Source organism: Mastacembelus armatus, chromosome 7, assembly GCF_900324485.2.
Source record: "Mastacembelus armatus chromosome 7, fMasArm1.2, whole genome shotgun sequence".
Taxonomy (NCBI): Eukaryota; Metazoa; Chordata; class Actinopteri; order Synbranchiformes; family Mastacembelidae; genus Mastacembelus; species Mastacembelus armatus.
The window spans coordinates 4763154-4780313 of NC_046639.1; the positions used below are offsets into that span (position 1 = coordinate 4763154).

The 17160-nt window shown below is 40.6% G+C and overlaps 2 protein-coding genes across 3 annotated transcripts; both read right to left on the minus strand.

Annotated features, from left to right (window-relative positions):
• Positions 1-1557: 1557 nt before the first annotated feature.
• LOC113145389 (caspase recruitment domain-containing protein 19-like) lies at positions 1558-5967 on the minus strand. Of its 2 annotated transcripts, none has more exons than XM_026332064.1 (6): positions 5561-5967; positions 4247-4392; positions 3989-4145; positions 3486-3554; positions 2591-2656; positions 1558-2381 (listed from the first exon to the last, which is right to left on the minus strand). In XM_026332064.1, exons 1-6 carry the CDS (start codon positions 5727-5729, stop codon positions 2278-2280), a joined length of 711 nt encoding a protein of 236 aa, XP_026187849.1. In that variant the 5' UTR covers positions 5730-5967; the 3' UTR covers positions 1558-2277. The 2 variants fall into 2 exon arrangements, with proteins under 2 accessions (XP_026187849.1, XP_026187850.1); XM_026332065.1 differs by having other exon boundaries at positions 5477-5588.
• A 140-nt stretch (positions 5968-6107) lies between these two features.
• susd3 (sushi domain containing 3) lies at positions 6108-10884 on the minus strand. The gene is made up of 5 exons (XM_026332063.1): positions 10358-10884; positions 8689-8883; positions 7738-7885; positions 6995-7159; positions 6108-6886 (listed from the first exon to the last, which is right to left on the minus strand). Exons 1-5 carry the CDS (start codon positions 10431-10433, stop codon positions 6541-6543), a joined length of 930 nt encoding a protein of 309 aa, XP_026187848.1. The 5' UTR covers positions 10434-10884; the 3' UTR covers positions 6108-6540.
• Positions 10885-17160: the final 6276 nt, after the last annotated feature.

Below are 17160 nucleotides of genomic sequence, written 5' to 3' on the forward strand. Positions count from 1 at the left end.
GACCCCAGCAGATCTGCTTGCTCAAACTGAAGCCTTAATTACACTGTGTTTTAGCAGAGCCAATGAACCCCAATTAGAGTCCAAGCAAATGCTAATTTTATACACTTCACTAACTTAACATGATAGCATAAAAGCACTTCACATAATTATCTGATAAACACCTGAAGAATATTCATGTTTGTGTCCATAATTGCATCAATGTGATTGCAACAAAACACCTTTCAGTTGACAAACCAACGTCACAATCTTATGCTTTTCCTCCTCCACAACTACCACTGGTAGCCGTGGAAACAGGCAGACAAGCCAAAAATCAGATTGATGACAGACCCAGCTCCATTAAGGGCAGATCTGCCGAATGATATATGCCGTACGTAGACGTACACATAATGAGGGTCTATGGCTCCTATATTTCTGGCTGCTTCCCAGTCCTGAAGTTTAACAAACGAGGGGGGGGCAGGTTGGCATCAGCAGATGCTGATGAGGAGTTCCAGGGCTTGTGAAGCAGGAATATTAATAGCTCTCTCATGGGGAATGAGGATGCCAGCATTATAACAGAACAATCCCTCTCATGACACTTCCAACCCCCTTTAGCAGCTCACTATCCCTCATCTCTCTCTGACTTCCCTCAAGTGTTCTGTATCTTTTTGCAGAGAAGACCAAGGCATGAAAGTGCTGCTCAATGATGCAAACACTTGGGCCCTCCTCCACATCTGTACTGTATAAACCATCTTACTGATTGTCATAAGCTTGAAAGGGCTTTGAGTATGCAACACATCCATCCTGCATACAACTCTTTCTTGTTCAGATAAATAAACATAATTTAATGTAGCATTTAATTACATTGACTTTACTCATTCATTTCATTTGGTTCTCATTATTAATTACTTGAAGACTGTCTGTTGCTCCCAATTGCCACTGTTGTAATACACCAGCACATTTTCCATGGGTTTTATTTTCCATTTTGATGTAATGAGGGAGCAGTGCCCTCTAGTGCATGTATATCAGGTTGATTGGTGACTCTGAATTGCCCATAGGAGTGAGTGTGAGTGTGTGAGGTTGTTTGTCTCTATGTGGCCCTGTGATGGACTGGTGACCTGTCCAGGGTGTACCTCTGCCTTTCACCCAAAGAGAGCTGGGATAGGCTCCAGCAGATCCCTGGGACCCCAAATAGGAATAAGCGGGTATAGACGATGGATGGATGGAAATTGAGTTGTATTACTACTTTATCCTCATATGCCCTTGTGAAATTAAACTCCATGATGGAATCATTCATGGACATGTGAGCTCTCTGAAACCAGAATTAAGTATACATTGTACATTGTATACATTGTATACATAGTGTTTTATCATTATCTACATTTCATGTTGACACTGCAAGCAAGCAACTTTCTCTGGCAGCAGACTAAACAGGGCCAAGCATTAACCTAGAGACCATACAAATAATACCATGAAAAGTTTCGGAGCTAATAGATGGTGAGCATGTTTCTACAAGGCTTGTCATACTGGATTAAAAATAAGATGAAACTTCAGCTGAGTTAAAAATGATTTGTGCTTTATTTAAGTAAAACCTGAGCCCTGTTATTCTGGACTTCAATCAGTATATTTTTATCAGTCTCATTATCACAGTATTAGAAGGCACTAAAAGTGGATGATCTGCTGAAAATATATGTTGTGCATTTAAGAAAATGTCAAAGTTGCTTTATTAAAGTCCCTGTGCACCAGAAGTCCACCCACACAGCTGTTTTCACTTCTGTTGCCTACTTAGACCTTCTCAGGACAGTGTGGGTGTGTACAAACTGCGCTTGATTGCATTTCCCTCATCCTACTGTTGTTTACTGTACATGTTATGGTGGGACAACTTAACCATTTATCATTTTCAGTAGTAAGTACAGTTGATGATACCACATAATTGACAGCATAGTTCAATCAGTGAGGGTAATTGAAAAAGCCTGTGTGGGTGTGGGATTATTTATGCAGCCAGTCAGTATTATGCTTCATTTTAGCTGAAGATATGACTGGAATTATTAGATCTGTGCACACAGTCAAACTCTAGTCAAGCCTCATACATGCAAGTTCTGTTGGAAAGCACAATGGATTTGTGACAAACTGAGTTGTTACAATTTCTGCTTCACAGGAATGAGAAAGCATGCCAGTTAGTGTTTGTATATTTAGACTACTACTTAAATATGTTTAATTTCAATTTCAGAAATTCAATTCAGAATTACATTGGCACGGCAAACTAGGCACACTTCAGCACCTTAACACCCTCTTTTTTTTTTACTTTCCAACATCATTGAAAATTAAAATGTTTTTAGCACCTTTACTGAGTCTTGCAGCAGAGCGGTGAAGAAAGGGACCAGTACATCTCAATGTCTCACCCTCTGTGGGCAAAGACAGTTTTAAAGCTATATGGAGAGATTGGTTTAGAAATGAGACATGCAAATTAAAATTAAAATTAAGTTTCAGATGTAGAATGAAACAGAAGGATTTTGGATGCTTTTGTAAACTGACAAGGCCTAATATTCAAAAGTAATTTCACAGAAATAAGGACAGATTATTCTGAACACCCTTATGTTTCTGTATGACTCACTTCCATAATAGTAGAGCATTGCAATTCCAACAATAAAACTGAAACAGCTCAGGAAGAACACTGGTCCTGCAGAAGTAAAGAGCAGAAATAAAGTTCTTATCAGCAAACATACGACCAATAAAACCTATAAACATAAATATCAGATCAGTGGGTGGTTAGTAAATGTGCACAGTGGGTTACAGTCTTCCTAATAGATTAGATGAAATATACGCTATATAGCACAGCAAAAGTCAAGAGTTCAGAGCTGCTTTTAGAAAGTCTTGCTGTTTCTCGTCTAAACAAGCCATTATTTATTCGTATGACAAATGAGTAGGAGTTGGTGTTGCACTGACTCTCACTTTAACCCACTGGATGCAACCTTGACTATTCAATGGTGTACAGGACAGAAGCAGTTTTGTATGGTGGCTTTCACACATACTGACCCACAAAGCCAGAGACCTAGATGTAATGGGATGATGAATGGAGGACGAGCACAGGCCAGTGGGGCCCACTTTCTGATTCTTGGGGTTAAAAAGTTCAGCAGACAACTAAGTTTGCTGAAGGACAAAGTTCAGTTGGCTTTAAGGGATCAGGGAGGGGGTACAGTGGCACCCTGGCACACACACGCAAACTGTAAGACGTTTAAAAAGGCATCCGAGCAAATTAAGCTAAACTAAAAAGTCAAAAGACAGATCAAACGCTTGTTCTGACCCATTACCACCATGTTGTTACATGATACTATTTTACACCATTTTCCAAAGTATAATTTGTTTTGAGAACCAGAAAGGTCACCATACATCTTTAAACCAGTAATCCATTAAAGAACTCATTTTAAATAATTTTCATTTAAACCTAAAAATATAAAAAGAACACATGTATTAAGTTATTGTATTAGGGAGATGTTGATTAGATTTACCTCTGTCGTGAAGCACATATCCCTCGGGGCGTACTGCCATGTTGTTTGTCCATTTTGTGTCTGCCATCTCTAGAACAGAAAGTGGAAAGCATTCTTGGGTAAACACCACTCTTGAAATAACAGCCTGTGTAATGTCAGACCCACTACTTGAACTCAAGTCCAGGCAGCACTGTGGCTTCTATTTGTATCATACTGTAAATAGGATAAACCTAAGTAAACCTGGACAGGACAATCACACAGCAGGGGGTATACTATTATACACTGTGGGACAACAGGGAGGTTGCTAGTGTGATTTACTGTCTCACCTAAAATATACAGGATTTTGAAAATAAAAAATGAAAGAAAAAGTAAGGGGTCTGGACAGATGTATTAATACAGTCAACAAAGCCTTTTTATGCTAAAACCACCTGATAATGTGTCAGTATGATTACTTCTCTTGCCTTTAACCAATTCACATGTCAAAGTGAATATAACACGTGAGAAGCCCTGCTCAGTGTTTTTACCCTTTTCTCTGACTCTGGTGGGCAGGCTGGAGTAGACGTCCTCAGCATGGATGTGAAGTCCTCTGTAGAATTCATGACATGCCTCATCACCTTTTTCATGCAGGTGCTGCATCAGCGCAGCTAAGCGCACCTTGGTGGGCACACTCAGGTTCCTGAACTGCAGAGAGACACATGCTCCACTGAATCACTGGATATCTTTTAGAAGCAGGATGGTTTTAATTACTTATTTACTCAGTGCCATGCATTATCTGTAGTGACCGTGTGGGCTTCCTTGTCACTGAGTGTTTGAGGGTAGATTCTGTTCATTTGCAGCACCAATGTGTCAACCAGCTCAGTGTCCATCCTCTCATTAGAGCACAGAAACTGGGCGTCCCTCTGAAGCTGCTCATGGTAACCATCAGTGTCTAATCAAGGAAGATATAGAAAAAATAAATAAGAGACCAGAAAGACACAGTGTCAGCTTTATTCCTACTCACTACATTCCCAAGCTTGTGAAAGTTCAGTCACAGGTTATGACCCTATCCAATGAGAGAACACCACAAAGCACTAATCAGACACCTGCACACTCTTCCTCATCTTAGGTTTGTCTGGAAGCCTGTCTTGGCAACTGACCTTCTCTGAAAATAAATGACCAGGAGCTTAAGTTTCCCTGTTCAACAGATTAATTCTAATACTCAAGACCAGGTGAGTATAAAACTGGAACATGTTGTCTGCTAACTCAGATGTGCATAAATGACAGGATGTTACAGCAGAAAGCCTGTGAGGTCTGCATGTGTTCTTTGTCGACTCTTGAAGGTACTGGTTGAACTGTTGGTGAAGGTTTACAGGAAATGCTGAGCCTTCTCTGTGCAGGTTCATGTTTGATGTATGTCAAAACCATCTGTGCCATAAAGCAGCACATCTGTGCTTGCAGCTAATCTTCAACAGCCTGTAGAGATGCAGCAAACTAATCAAAATGAAAAGGGGCAGACATTGGTAAAGTACTACTTGTACCTATATTGTATTTCATCATCCAATTCATTTCTACTCTATAAATTCTGTTCTTCTGATTTTTCTTTACACAACAAAATCAGTTCATATAAATTGCTGGTATAAACAAATGATGTAGCTAAACATAGTTTCAGCAAGATTAAATTAAACAGGCTCATCCCAGTGTCTGATTTATGCCAACACAATGTTTTAGACCAAATTTAGGAGCCTTGGATGTGACTGACATCATATTTAATAAAGAGAGAGTCCTGACAAAGACAGCAGATCATATGGTATTAACTAACCAGACTGTACACAGAACCTATCACTCTGCTCATGTTTTAATTATAGACCAGGTATTTGGACAGAAACTGTAAACTATTCCAAGGGTGTTAGGTAACACCCAAATGCTTCTTTACATGAAGCCAAGATTAATGTGCGTAATAGGCTTTACATATTGCCATAGCAACGACTAACTTTAAACTTAAAACTGTGAATTTTATGCAACAAGTGACGCACCTACGCAGCACAGTGGGCGACCAGCGAGCCGGTGCGTCCAAGAAGACACCAACAAGACAAACATCTTACCCCCGATTCACAAACCTGTCATGCTGACAAACACGCGGCCGTGGAGGGGCTTGGTTCTCCGACCGACAAAGCCTCCTGTTCTCCCAACCCCGTGTGAAGGTTTTGTGTTTCCTGCGCTGTTACGTCGGAACGTCCGGGGTGTCCTGTGCCGCCATGCGCCGCCGTGCGCCGCCCGGTGCCACATGACTGACCTCCACCTGATGATTATCGGCGACACACTGTGCTGACAGGCAGATTAACATGGGCAGCAACAGCAACTAGTCTTTCTGTTGCAGACACTGAACCACAGAGGTGCCATTAATCACTTTATTTTTCATTTATATTAGGTGCTGAACTTGGTCAAATAGGCCTGACAATGACAACAACAATAATAATACATTTATCATGTTTCAGTAATACATGACACATACAATTCCTGTCTGCTATGTGCTGCTTTCCAAGAATCTGCATTCCTCCCACAGGAAGAGATGTGCACCACTGCACTCTTTCCACACATCACTCAAAGTCTCTGTTTTATTTACGCACCTTAAAAATTAGATTTCCACACATTTTTTCCAAGGCATCCAACAAATTGGACTTTCTTTTCCCTGGCAGGTGTTTCTCAGACAATTTCAATTAACTTTTTGAAGAGTGTCCCCATGAACACTGTAATCCTCAACTCAAACACAAACATTAAATTCAAGCTCAAACCGAGGTAAGACACTTCCTCAACCTTCCAAAACAGTCATCCAAGAGGTCTGATGTCCTGAAAGTGCAATGGCTTCTCCTCTCCGACAGGGGGCAGTGTGCCATTACAGTTCACAAAAGGCACACAGGCCTGTCAGGTCAGTATGCCTCCAGAGTCTCCATAAAGCTATATGTATAACAATGTTAACAAGACCAGGAACATTCACTTATTACATCTTGTAGTCCTCACTGATGGTCGCACAGCTGTGCATATTTGGTCAGGAAACAAGTTCTTGACTGATGGTATTCACCTCTCATGCAATGTGTCTTCACACTGATATAATCTTTATGGAAAATTCAGTGGTAGGATTTAGACTCCTCGTGTTGGACTGGTCTGTGGTTGATGGGCTCCACCCTGTTGAACTTCTCTGCTGTCCTCCTCCATGCTTCCAGATCAAACCACGTCCCTCTGATGAAATCTGGACTGGAGCTGGGCTTCTAGTGTGATGGGGGGATGGAGGAGGTCCAGGGTGTTGTGGCAGGCCAGAGATCTGTGCAGGTTCTGGGTTTTTGTGTAAGAGAGGCTGGTCATATTCATGACCAGGGAGAGCAGCAAGTGGAGTAGGAGTGGATCCGTATGTGCAGGCAGGACCATAAGCATATTCCTGGTGGCATCTGTGAAGGAAAACAGAGGAAGTTGTTTCTTTTTGTTTCTGTCAGTGTGTGGGACACCAGGAACATTGAGATTTGTCCCTCTTCTTCAGCAGTCAGACCATGTCTCACCTGCAGACTAACATGCTGTCACAAATGGCTGCATTGTGGGTGTCCCATAGAGAGAGCATCTTCTCCTGGGTGTTGTTGTTGTTGTTCCTGCCTTTATGGCTGTAATGAAGCCTGTTGTTTTCCTGGTGTTGGGTCTGCTCCTCGCAGTGCCACATATCTGACTCCCTGTTAAAATATTTCAAACTGTATGTGAGTGTTTCAGTTTGTGAACGTGTCACTTTAACTTACGTCATTTCTATTTCATTCCACCATATTTATTTGACGGCAATAGTCATTAGTTACTTTGCAAATTTAGATTTTACATAAGAAACATGATAGACTTGTAAAGTACAACATATTGTCAAACTAGCAGCTACCAAAGAGACATTTTTATATACAGTTCAAAGAGGTCAAATTTCTCACAAAACCCAAACCTGTGCACTGTTGTTTTTTTCTTATTTTTCACCCTGTCGTTCATGTTATGACCCCTAAGATTTATCTTGTGACCCTTGGAAAATAAACAACCTAATTTTAAGAAATGAAAACTAGCTCCAACTCAAACCTCAACTACTTCATATGATGCATCTGTATTTACACTAGAATAATGTATTGTAACATATAATATATATATGGTTATTTTTATCTTTTCACACTTACTTTCACTTATGTTGGGTTTTAAATGGAGGATTTTTACCTGTAAGTAGTTTTACCTTGTGTTTTTTTAGGTTATTGATCTTAGTAACTTTTCTTAGCTTTTCACTCACCTCTCCTCCTTTTTCCTTTTGTCCTCTTTGATGCAGTTGAGCAAACAGCAGGTGATGAAAGCCATGGACATGAGGAGGATTATGCCTGAGCTTACAATGGATGCCAACACAGCCACACGGAAACCATAGTCCTCATAGGGAGACAGAGCTGGAACAAGAGAGTGAGGAAAACTGCTGACTTGATTTATTGATTTTATTTCCATGTAACACACTCAATGTATCAGACAACTCCATTCATCATGCTGCTAAATCTATGTATAACAATCTCTTACCGGGCTCACATGCCACACAAAGCACTATCAGACTTTAGAGGTAAACTGTCACATAAACTACTCAAATATATCACGTGTTTCATTAGGACACTGGCGGAAATAAAAAGCCATTTTGCATCAAAGTGCACTTGCCAGCTCATCATGGAGAGGACAATAAAACATAAATTCCATTTTTAATTTCTTTCAGTTTCACATCAGACAGTTTTTTTTCTCCCATGGTGATTGATTCTGAAATATAATTAAGATCCTGCTCTCACTTTTTCCACTCACGCATGAAAAAAAGTATAACTAACTGTGCACCTGCTTGAAATTATTCCTCTCTGCCAGCATTAGCATTAATATTCTCCTTTAATGAGCTTTCTCCCTAAGCAACAAATTATTTTCTCTCAAATATGTTCTCACATAATTTAGAGCATTAATTAGTTCAGGCCAAATACTACCTTAAGCGTCTTCATGTAACACTGAGCGGTACCACAATATCTATCACATAATCTTTAATACATATTCTGTTTCTTCAGAATAATGAGCAGATAGATGAGAAAAGCATTGGGAACATTTAATCTTCACACACAACTCTCAACGATGAACAGTTAGATTCATACAGTGATGTGCACCTGGCTACAAATATATGAATAGTGTCATTTGAAGGTCTTAGATTCTACTGTCCATTTCTACTCACGTTTACAGTACGTCTCCCCCACCCAGTGGGTGCTGTTGGTGTCCATGACACATGTGAGTTTACTTCCTATCAGTCTGTGTTTGGCTGGGCACTGCAGGGAAATGACTGTGCCCACATTGGTACCGTTGCCCTGGATGATCCTCTGGGTGCCCAGAGCAGGCAGTGGCATGGGTGCACACTGAGCCTGGGGCTGACCTACAACAGAGCACTGATGGTCAGTTGGTGATGAAACAGACAGCAGGCAACAAAAACTGTGGTCATGATTGAATTAGGTTGCAGATGTTCAGTGTGCATTAATCACCAAAAGTTCATTCAGAGCTTGACGACATGTGTTCATCGTCATCATCATCATTCATGCATCTTCAAAAGAAATTTGTACTCCAAGAGACAATCAGACAACTCCGATTTCAAAATTATAACAAGAGGAATGCAAGTGAACTGTAGGAATACCACAGAAGAATGGAGCTCTGCAGATGGGAATAGAACAATCATTCCGCAGCTACCAGCAACAACTGTGTGACAAAATGCTACCCCCTTCTTTATCTCTGAGGTGCTGAGCTGCATCGAAGTCTAACAGTACTGAAGCAGGAAATGTGATAAATCATTAAACAAAAAGGCCTGTGAGGCAGGTGGAAACACACAGGCCATCTGGAGCCATGCTAAACATCATACAGCACAGCGCTCAGCAGATTACCTACAACATCACTTCATCATGATACAAGCTGTTGGAATGCAAATAAACATATGACATCAATTGTTCCAATGAAACTGGGAAACACAATGAGATCAGGTCCAGGGAAAGTCCAAGCCAAACTGTTTATTGACGGAACTGTTTGTGGTTTTCACTAAAATCTGAAACTACGGACAGAGAAGAGGCTTTGCAGTGTTTCTTGTTTAAATCAAGAGAAATCCTTGCCCAGAGAATTAAATTAAGAGAATCTTTGCACTTCTGAAAAAATGTGTTGCACTTTTATCACCACAAGGAAAGGGAGAGTAAAAACTGTGATTTCACTGAGCGACAGGCAGACAACCAGGAGGAGACAAAGTGACGTTCATGCAGATTTTGTATCTGTACATTTTTACAAAGACACTGGGGCACACTCAACTAATAGAAATACTACCAAGGCGACCATTAGCATTAGCTCACCATATTCAAGTTTATGTAACACAAGGACGCACCTCTGCCACAGAGCATCACTTTTATGTAATGTGTATGTGCATGTGTGAGAAGTTTGTGATTTGAAACCCAAAGTTGGTGCCTCCTTTTGTCACTTCCTCTTTATCTTCTGTTTCCCTTTTTAAATTCAGAAGGTACGTGCACATGAATGTTATTTATGCAACTTATATTTCTCAGAAAGAACCCCCCCCCCACACACACACACACCACACACGCATAGACACACACGCACGCACACACACACATCAATAAAATAGTATTTGCACATGAATTATATATTAATATATCTAATATACCATAAACACACATATGGTATATTACAGTGTTAAGATGCACAACTTAGATCCTCGCAGTTTGTCCTATGTGAGATCCTAAAACAGGCATTTATTTATGTTAAAAGCAGAACTGAAGTGCCAAACAAACCTCTGTCCCACACACATTCTCCACGCTATAAATTAAGAGCGATTTGGTGAGCTATTTCATCTGTCTTACCTGACTTATTCCAGTCATCTTTGTTTGTATTATCAGTCCTGGACACATCTGCTCCTGAAGCTGTTGCCGCGGACATGGTGGTGACAGCCAGACGCCCACCCCCCACCCCCCAACCCACTCTTTAGGTTGTGCGTAAAGAGCTGCGCAGCGGAGCTCCTCTGTGCCCGGTACAGGGTAAGCCGCTTGGGATTCCGTGGATGGAATCGTACGTGATTTTATTCGCCTACCTACCACCGAGCGAACAGCTTGTCATCCAGTGAGTCCTCCCCACAAAGCCGTTTTACCGCAATGTTCACTTGTTAGAAACCCCGGTTTGGAGAGCGCGCTGTGGCTGCTGTCGCGTAAGAGGATAAGCGCTGGAGAGGGCAAAAAGAAATGAAAGAAATATGAAGAAAAAGGACTTTGCGGCTCACAAAGTTGGATATCAGAGCTGCGTTTTGTCAGCAGAACAGTGATGAGTAACTACGGCAGCAATGAGCCGTTCAATGTGGCAGGATGTCGCAGCCCTGTGAGCCTATCAGGATGTGGTGCATCAGTCGGGGTTGAACATGTGCAAAACACACCTAGTCCAATCAGTGACGCAAAATCTGTCTTCATGTCTGACAACATTAGGACATCTGTCTCTACTCTCCACTGAACAGCTTACAGGAGTAGCCTACCCATATTTCTACTGTGTATCTGCACACACAATTAAAACGCACAGAGTAAAAGGATTAGTCAAAGATTAAGCTTTATTGCAAGCAAGTTTACATTTATGAAGTGATGTTAAACATCAGCCTCAAAGTAGCTGAAACAGGATGACGAAAAGATCATAAGCAGCAGCAGCAGCAGCGAAGGAGCCAAAGAGAGGAAATAAAATGTAGAAAGACAAAGAAGAGAAAGATGTTTTTATTTTTCTTAAAATTTCTAGCATTTTCCCTTTACCTTACTGTGTATGGGAAATTAGGTTAAAACTCACAGTGTCAGTGTTACCGTAACTCTGAATGTCTGCAACACTTTCATTTCCCTTCCTCAGTCTTTCAGTTTAGATTAGTTTGTAGCCAACTGATGACTTGGGTGATATGAGTCATTTAACTGTTTATCTGCTCTGTTTTACTGACAGGACTATTGAGGACTTGAGTCAACATCAAAGGTTCCATGGTTGTCACATGGAAATGTAATGATGATATTATAAATTAAATTTTTAAAAGGTTATATGCACTGATGCTTTTTCATAAGAAAATGCATTAAGTCTGGCAAGCCCATCATGCATCACACATGCAACATGAGTATACAAACTCCAGCAACAGGTCCCAGGTTTCAGGCTGCATTCACATCAGACAGCAGCTCTCTCCTCTTGTACAAGCTCCCTGTCTGTCTGATTTCATTGGGAATTCTGTGCAGGTATGAGACTGTGTCTGCTGTGGGTGATAAGCGTCTCCACAGGCACAGCCCTGTTCACCTGAGTGAAACCCTACACCTCATCTAAAGCACACTGGGACGGTGCTTTCAGACAGCAGTTTGTCTCATTATTTCTGAATATATTAGCATAGCTGATTAAAAATGTTCATACTTGAGACTTATGAACTTTTTAAATGCTCAAGTGTTATATTTATAACTGTCTTAAAGTATGTTGTTGATTGCACGCTATATGTTGTGGAATGAAAGTTCATTAGCATATTGTTAGAAAATAGTATCCACTTATCTGCCACAGTTTTCAAAAATCTGTAGACTTGAAGCAAATCAAAAGAAAATTAGAAAGACAGTCTTGAGTTAAGCCACCAGTATTTTGCCTATATAGTTCCACCATCACCAAAAGAACGCATCAAGTCAAAGCTGTTACAAAAAACTAAATGCAGAAACTTGAAAGTGCCAGGAAGGGGAAAAATCAGAATTCACAATGAAAACTTCACATGCCCAAAAGGAAAATGCTCTCCAGCTGTGGATATTTTATTATTAATCTTTTCTGACAAAAGACAGAGAAAGGAGAGGAAGCTGAGACTGGTCAGCTCTGTATGTCTGCCCTGTCCCTGACACAGTGTCACACAGTGGCTCTGCTGTAGGCAAACCACTCCATCACACAGGTAATTAGGCTGAGCAGGAGGGGCAGTCTCACCCTGCCAACAGTCCCATCAACACTGCTTGATGGAACCGTAGCACATATGGCTAGAGGTCCTGGCAGAGGAGACTGAAGTTGTCCCCTCTGAAGTGTTAGTTTCTAAAGTGATTAAACCAACATCCTCTGTGGGTCACTGGTACAAACATGACTCATCACACAAAAAGACATAACAGACAAGAAGCTCCATTTTTGAAATATGAGGATTTTAAAATAAAGTGCCTATGAAGGAAATACTTCATAGAAAACACTTAACACCAGATTCTCATTAAGGATGGACTACCACTGTACTGCTAAGAGAATTGCATGTGGCTGACAGCTCTTGTCAATCTAAGCAGACACCACTAACCAAAATGACACCCACGTCCGCTCTGTCTCTCCCTCATATGCACACTGGTGATCTGTCCATCTTGCTCTGTCTTCTATGTCTGAGCAAATCACTTTTTCAGGCTGGATTATGGCCACCAGCGACCAGGCTGCTCTATAAATCTGCACCTTGATACTTGCTGAGAGAGAGAGAGAGAAAGAAATTGGAAAGAGATGAGATGGGAAATGGGTGGCAGGGAAGAAGAATGAGACTTTAGGAGGAAACTGAGTTGATCAAGCATTTTTATTTATTTTTTTTCCACAGTGGTACCTCTGACGTGCACAGCTTGCAAGGCAGTGTTACAGCGCAGCATGTCTGAGGCACCACAGTGGATGGGGTAGAGTATTACTGTGGCCTTGGTGAGAGCAGAAATTGACACAGGGTTTCTTTTTATGTTGTTGGGAATTTGTTTAGTGCCACCATTAGAAAAGTATTAGCTTGTTCTTTTTTCACGCAACTGAATAATACTTGAAACATTAAATGTAAGAAGGACTGATTGTGCAATTAAAGTAGAGTGCTCAGAGTTACTTTACTTTTCTGCAGCTCCTAGTTACTCTAGGAAGCTGGAAGGATTTCATCTGCATACAGGAAAATGAAATTTAAAAAGACATGCACACACTGTCTTTACACTCAAGACAAACAGGTCAGAGGTGCTGGTATATGAGCGCCATATTTGCTTGGCATTAGATTGCTCAGGACACCTTGCCAACCGGGACAAAATGTCTCAAAGTTACAAATGTCAACCTCATAATGGGAAAGTCCGATCACCAAGAGAGCCATGAGTGTTATTCCAGTCCATCCAGTAGATACTTAGATATTTACCTGGACAAATGTAAACTTTGACCCTCTTACTATTGAGGTGAAAATGTAATGGAAATATTGTAAATACTTTTTTGACCTTTGAAGAAAAATTCTCACTTTTCTACACCCCAATGATATGACGTGATCAGTCTGCTGTTACATCACATTGCTGCAATAGCTCCAGCTCATCATGTCACCCTGCAGCCCCCCCATCCTCAAGCCCATGTCCTCTGATTGCCTGAGACGAAGAGAAATGAAGAAATAAGAAGCGTAAGCAAAGAAGTTAAAAGGGAAGAAAAGCATGAAACATAAGAAGGTTATTGCATCAGTTTCACTGTGTCACATCTACCTTTCAGGTGTTAGGATATCCAGGGATGATTCCCACTGAGGTACTGACAGAAAGCTTTGAGCAGGATGGTCCAGTGGTGTGGAAGACAACTAATAAAAGTGGGAGAGTCTGGACAGTGACAGGAATCAATGCACTGAAACATAATAGGAGGGACAGGGTGGTGATAAACTACTGTAGCTTGGCCTGAACATAGATGTCAGGGAAACTACGTGAAGAGACAGATGATAATAACCAGGCATCTGCAAATTAACCGGATTAAATGTGCTGAGCTTTTACCAAGACCTCTTAATACTCTGTACCCATCCCAGGCTGAGTATTTGCTAAATTAGTGCCTGGATGCACTTTTATAATATACATTTCTATATATTAAAGATAAACAGTGCTTTTCTGAGTTATCTCTATGTATGTATACAGTGTCACTTTTTAGGTAAGATTATATTAAAATGACTCAATCTGAAATGATTTTTGCTTTGTTTGGCACTTCAGTTCCCCTGAAACTCAGGGGAATAAATTAGATATTAGGTTAACTTATAGAAATACTCTAATGTTGTGTAAAACTGTTTGGTCTTGTGGGGATGGTGTTACTATGAGGATGTGAGGAAGTTTGTGTTTGAGCTAATGGAGCCATCACTAATACAGTGATTCTGAGGCCAATCTGGTCATTCATGTAAATATACTGCAAATCATCATTGTCACCATCAGATCTAGCTTAACTATTTCTAATTAGCATATATTTATAGAATGGCCAACTTTCCAGTGGCTGTGTATCTGAAAGAGATTTCCTAGTATCACTTCCATTCAGGCTGTGAGTGAGAACGATGTGTCTGGTGATGTGTTGTTCCTATTACAGCAGTTCATCATCATCTAATAAATATCACCTTTACCGTCAGATGCTGGGTTTAAATGTAGGGCACTTCCTCAGGGCATCTGATGGAGTTTGGTTTGAGTTCTGCTTTGTGTGACTAGGACTGAACCTAGAAGACACTGGGAGGGTACTGGGGAGTACAAAACAAGAAAATGGCAGCTGAAACCACTTCCTTCACAGGAAAAGAGAACTGTCTCTTTGCTTTTCTTCATGATACAGTGAAGAATTTGCATTTACGTGTGGGTGTCAATGCAGACATCAAGGCTAAAGGCACCATAATGCAACATATCCTGAAGTTATATCATGCATGACCCTTGGGTACCCATCATGTTTTTTGAATGGTCTAAGTGGAAAATGCACTCTAAAGTAAGATACGATTGTTAGGTGGACTAATGGTGGCATAACAGGTCACTGCCTGCATAGTTCAGACTAAAAAATAATGATTCCTGTTTTTAAAATCAGATTGTCAGAATTCTAACGTTATTCTTGAGATTAGATTAATGTCCCTAAGTCTTCTATATAATGGTGATAGTTTTAGTCTTAACTTTTTAATTTAATTTAGACTGTTTTAGTTAAAAGTCATTTCAATTTTAATATTTATTTTTTTTAAAAATGAAGATGTTCAGTTTTGTTTTTGCTAGTTATTTTACTCCTATTTTTTTTCTTGCATCTTTAAATCATATTTTTGAGGCTCCAACTGTCGGAATCTTTGCTGTGTACACTCAGCATGGGCAGGTGCTGTAACACTGTCACACCATATGTTCTGTGTTGGGTGGTGCTGGAGAGGAGAAGGAGAGGTAGGATCCAAATGCAGAACACAAAGGATTTATTCCTCCTGGGTTCACCAGGGCAAAGGGAAAGAAAAGCAGAACCGAATGAAACAGTAGCACTTACAAAACCTACATGGTTCCACAAACACAAAGGAAGCAGGGAAGTACTTATAGGGAAAAAACCAAAAGTAATTGACAACAGGTGAAACTCATTAGGTTAGTGTGAAGCTGCCAGGGACCAGTGCAGGGGAAACAGGGAAGTCTTTTCAGTGTAAAGGTCCCCGGCAGGAAGTCTCAAAGGGGAACCATGACACCATAAGTGAATCCGAAGCTTCATTTCCATTGTGAAACTAGTTTCTTTGAAGAAGACGAAGATGGGTGTTACAGACAAATTATGAAATTTCATAGCAAAACATTATGTTTAATCAACTTTTGAACATTAGAGATTTTAGGCTGTAAAGAAAACTTTACACTGACGGTCATTATTTCATGTCCATTATCTGTCTTTCATCAGAGTTCATTTGAAATGTTGGTTTTCCCAGTAGGTTAATTTTTGGACTGAAACATATGCCACAAATATGTCTCGTGTAAGTTTTCAGTGACAAACGTAAAACATGGGACCAAAGTGTTCAGGCTGAGGCAATGTCACCACTTAGAGACTAGAGTAGAATGGAAAGAGGAGAAACTGGAGAGATGTGAAAGAGTGGTGGTAATTTGTGCTTCCTACTTTCCCAAAATAGTTAGACCAGCAGGTGTGTGTATTCAGAGGTTTGTGCATCCAAAATCCAAATGTTTCTGGGTCACACAGATGCATATGCACATGTGCGCAGACATGCACAGCTGGTAAGAGGCTTATGCTCCAGTGGCATATAACAGCTTTCCCATTAAAACCATTCTCCTCAGCTGCTGTATAGAAAAAGAAAAACAACTTCTTTCCTTTCCTTTCTTTCTTTCTTTTGAATCCTTAACATTTAATTTGACATTCCTCCTGCATGAATTGATTCACTTTTAAAGAGTTTACATCCAACCCTGAAAAAATATCTTCTTTTAAATGTTCTGCTTGGTTTTGCTGTCACCTCCAACTATTCTCCGATGATGGCTCTGCTCAACCAACCCTGTCTTTTGTGCTCATTCAAAGAGGTCTGTCTTTGATGAGCAGAGTCATTAAGAGAAGCCTTGAGGCTTCTGATGGAGGTCAGTCCTACATGTCATAGATCCACTGCAATCTTGGTAGAGCCAGCTGTTACTGGCAAGCACATGCAAAGAACTGAAAGCAAGAAAGACAATGTGAGACAGAGGTGCACAAATACACTCCCACAAACAATAAGCAAGAAACTAAACCTGCTGTTATGAATTTACTCAGCCAGTTCATTAGCCTGAGAGATATAACAAAAAAAAACATTAATTGGAAAGAAAAACAGTAATACTAAGCCTTGGGGTTTCCAGAAGGGGATTCTGTTGAGATGATGAGAGCTTATCGCAGCATGGCCATGCAGTATACACAGCACCCACCCTGCTCCATTCCAGCTGTACAGCATGTAAACCTATGGCAGAAG

Coding starts and splice junctions, on each gene's coding strand:
- LOC113145389 (XM_026332064.1), bottom strand. CDS start 5,729: ATGTGGCACCGGGCGGCGCACGGCGGCGCATGGCGGCACAGGACACCC. Junction 4,146..4,246: donor GTGACAAGGAAGCCCACACG/GTCACTACAGAT, acceptor GTCTCTCTGCAG/TTCAGGAACCTGAGTGTGCC. Junction 2,382..2,590: donor AATGCTCTACTATTATGGAA/GTGAGTCATACA, acceptor CTTTGCCCACAG/AGGGTGAGACATTGAGATGT.
- susd3 (XM_026332063.1), bottom strand. CDS start 10,433: ATGTCCGCGGCAACAGCTTCAGGAGCAGATGTGTCCAGGACTGATAAT. Junction 7,886..8,688: donor GGGGGAGACGTACTGTAAAC/GTGAGTAGAAAT, acceptor CTCTTGTTCCAG/CTCTGTCTCCCTATGAGGAC. Junction 7,160..7,737: donor AAAAGGAAAAAGGAGGAGAG/GTGAGTGAAAAG, acceptor ATATTTTAACAG/GGAGTCAGATATGTGGCACT.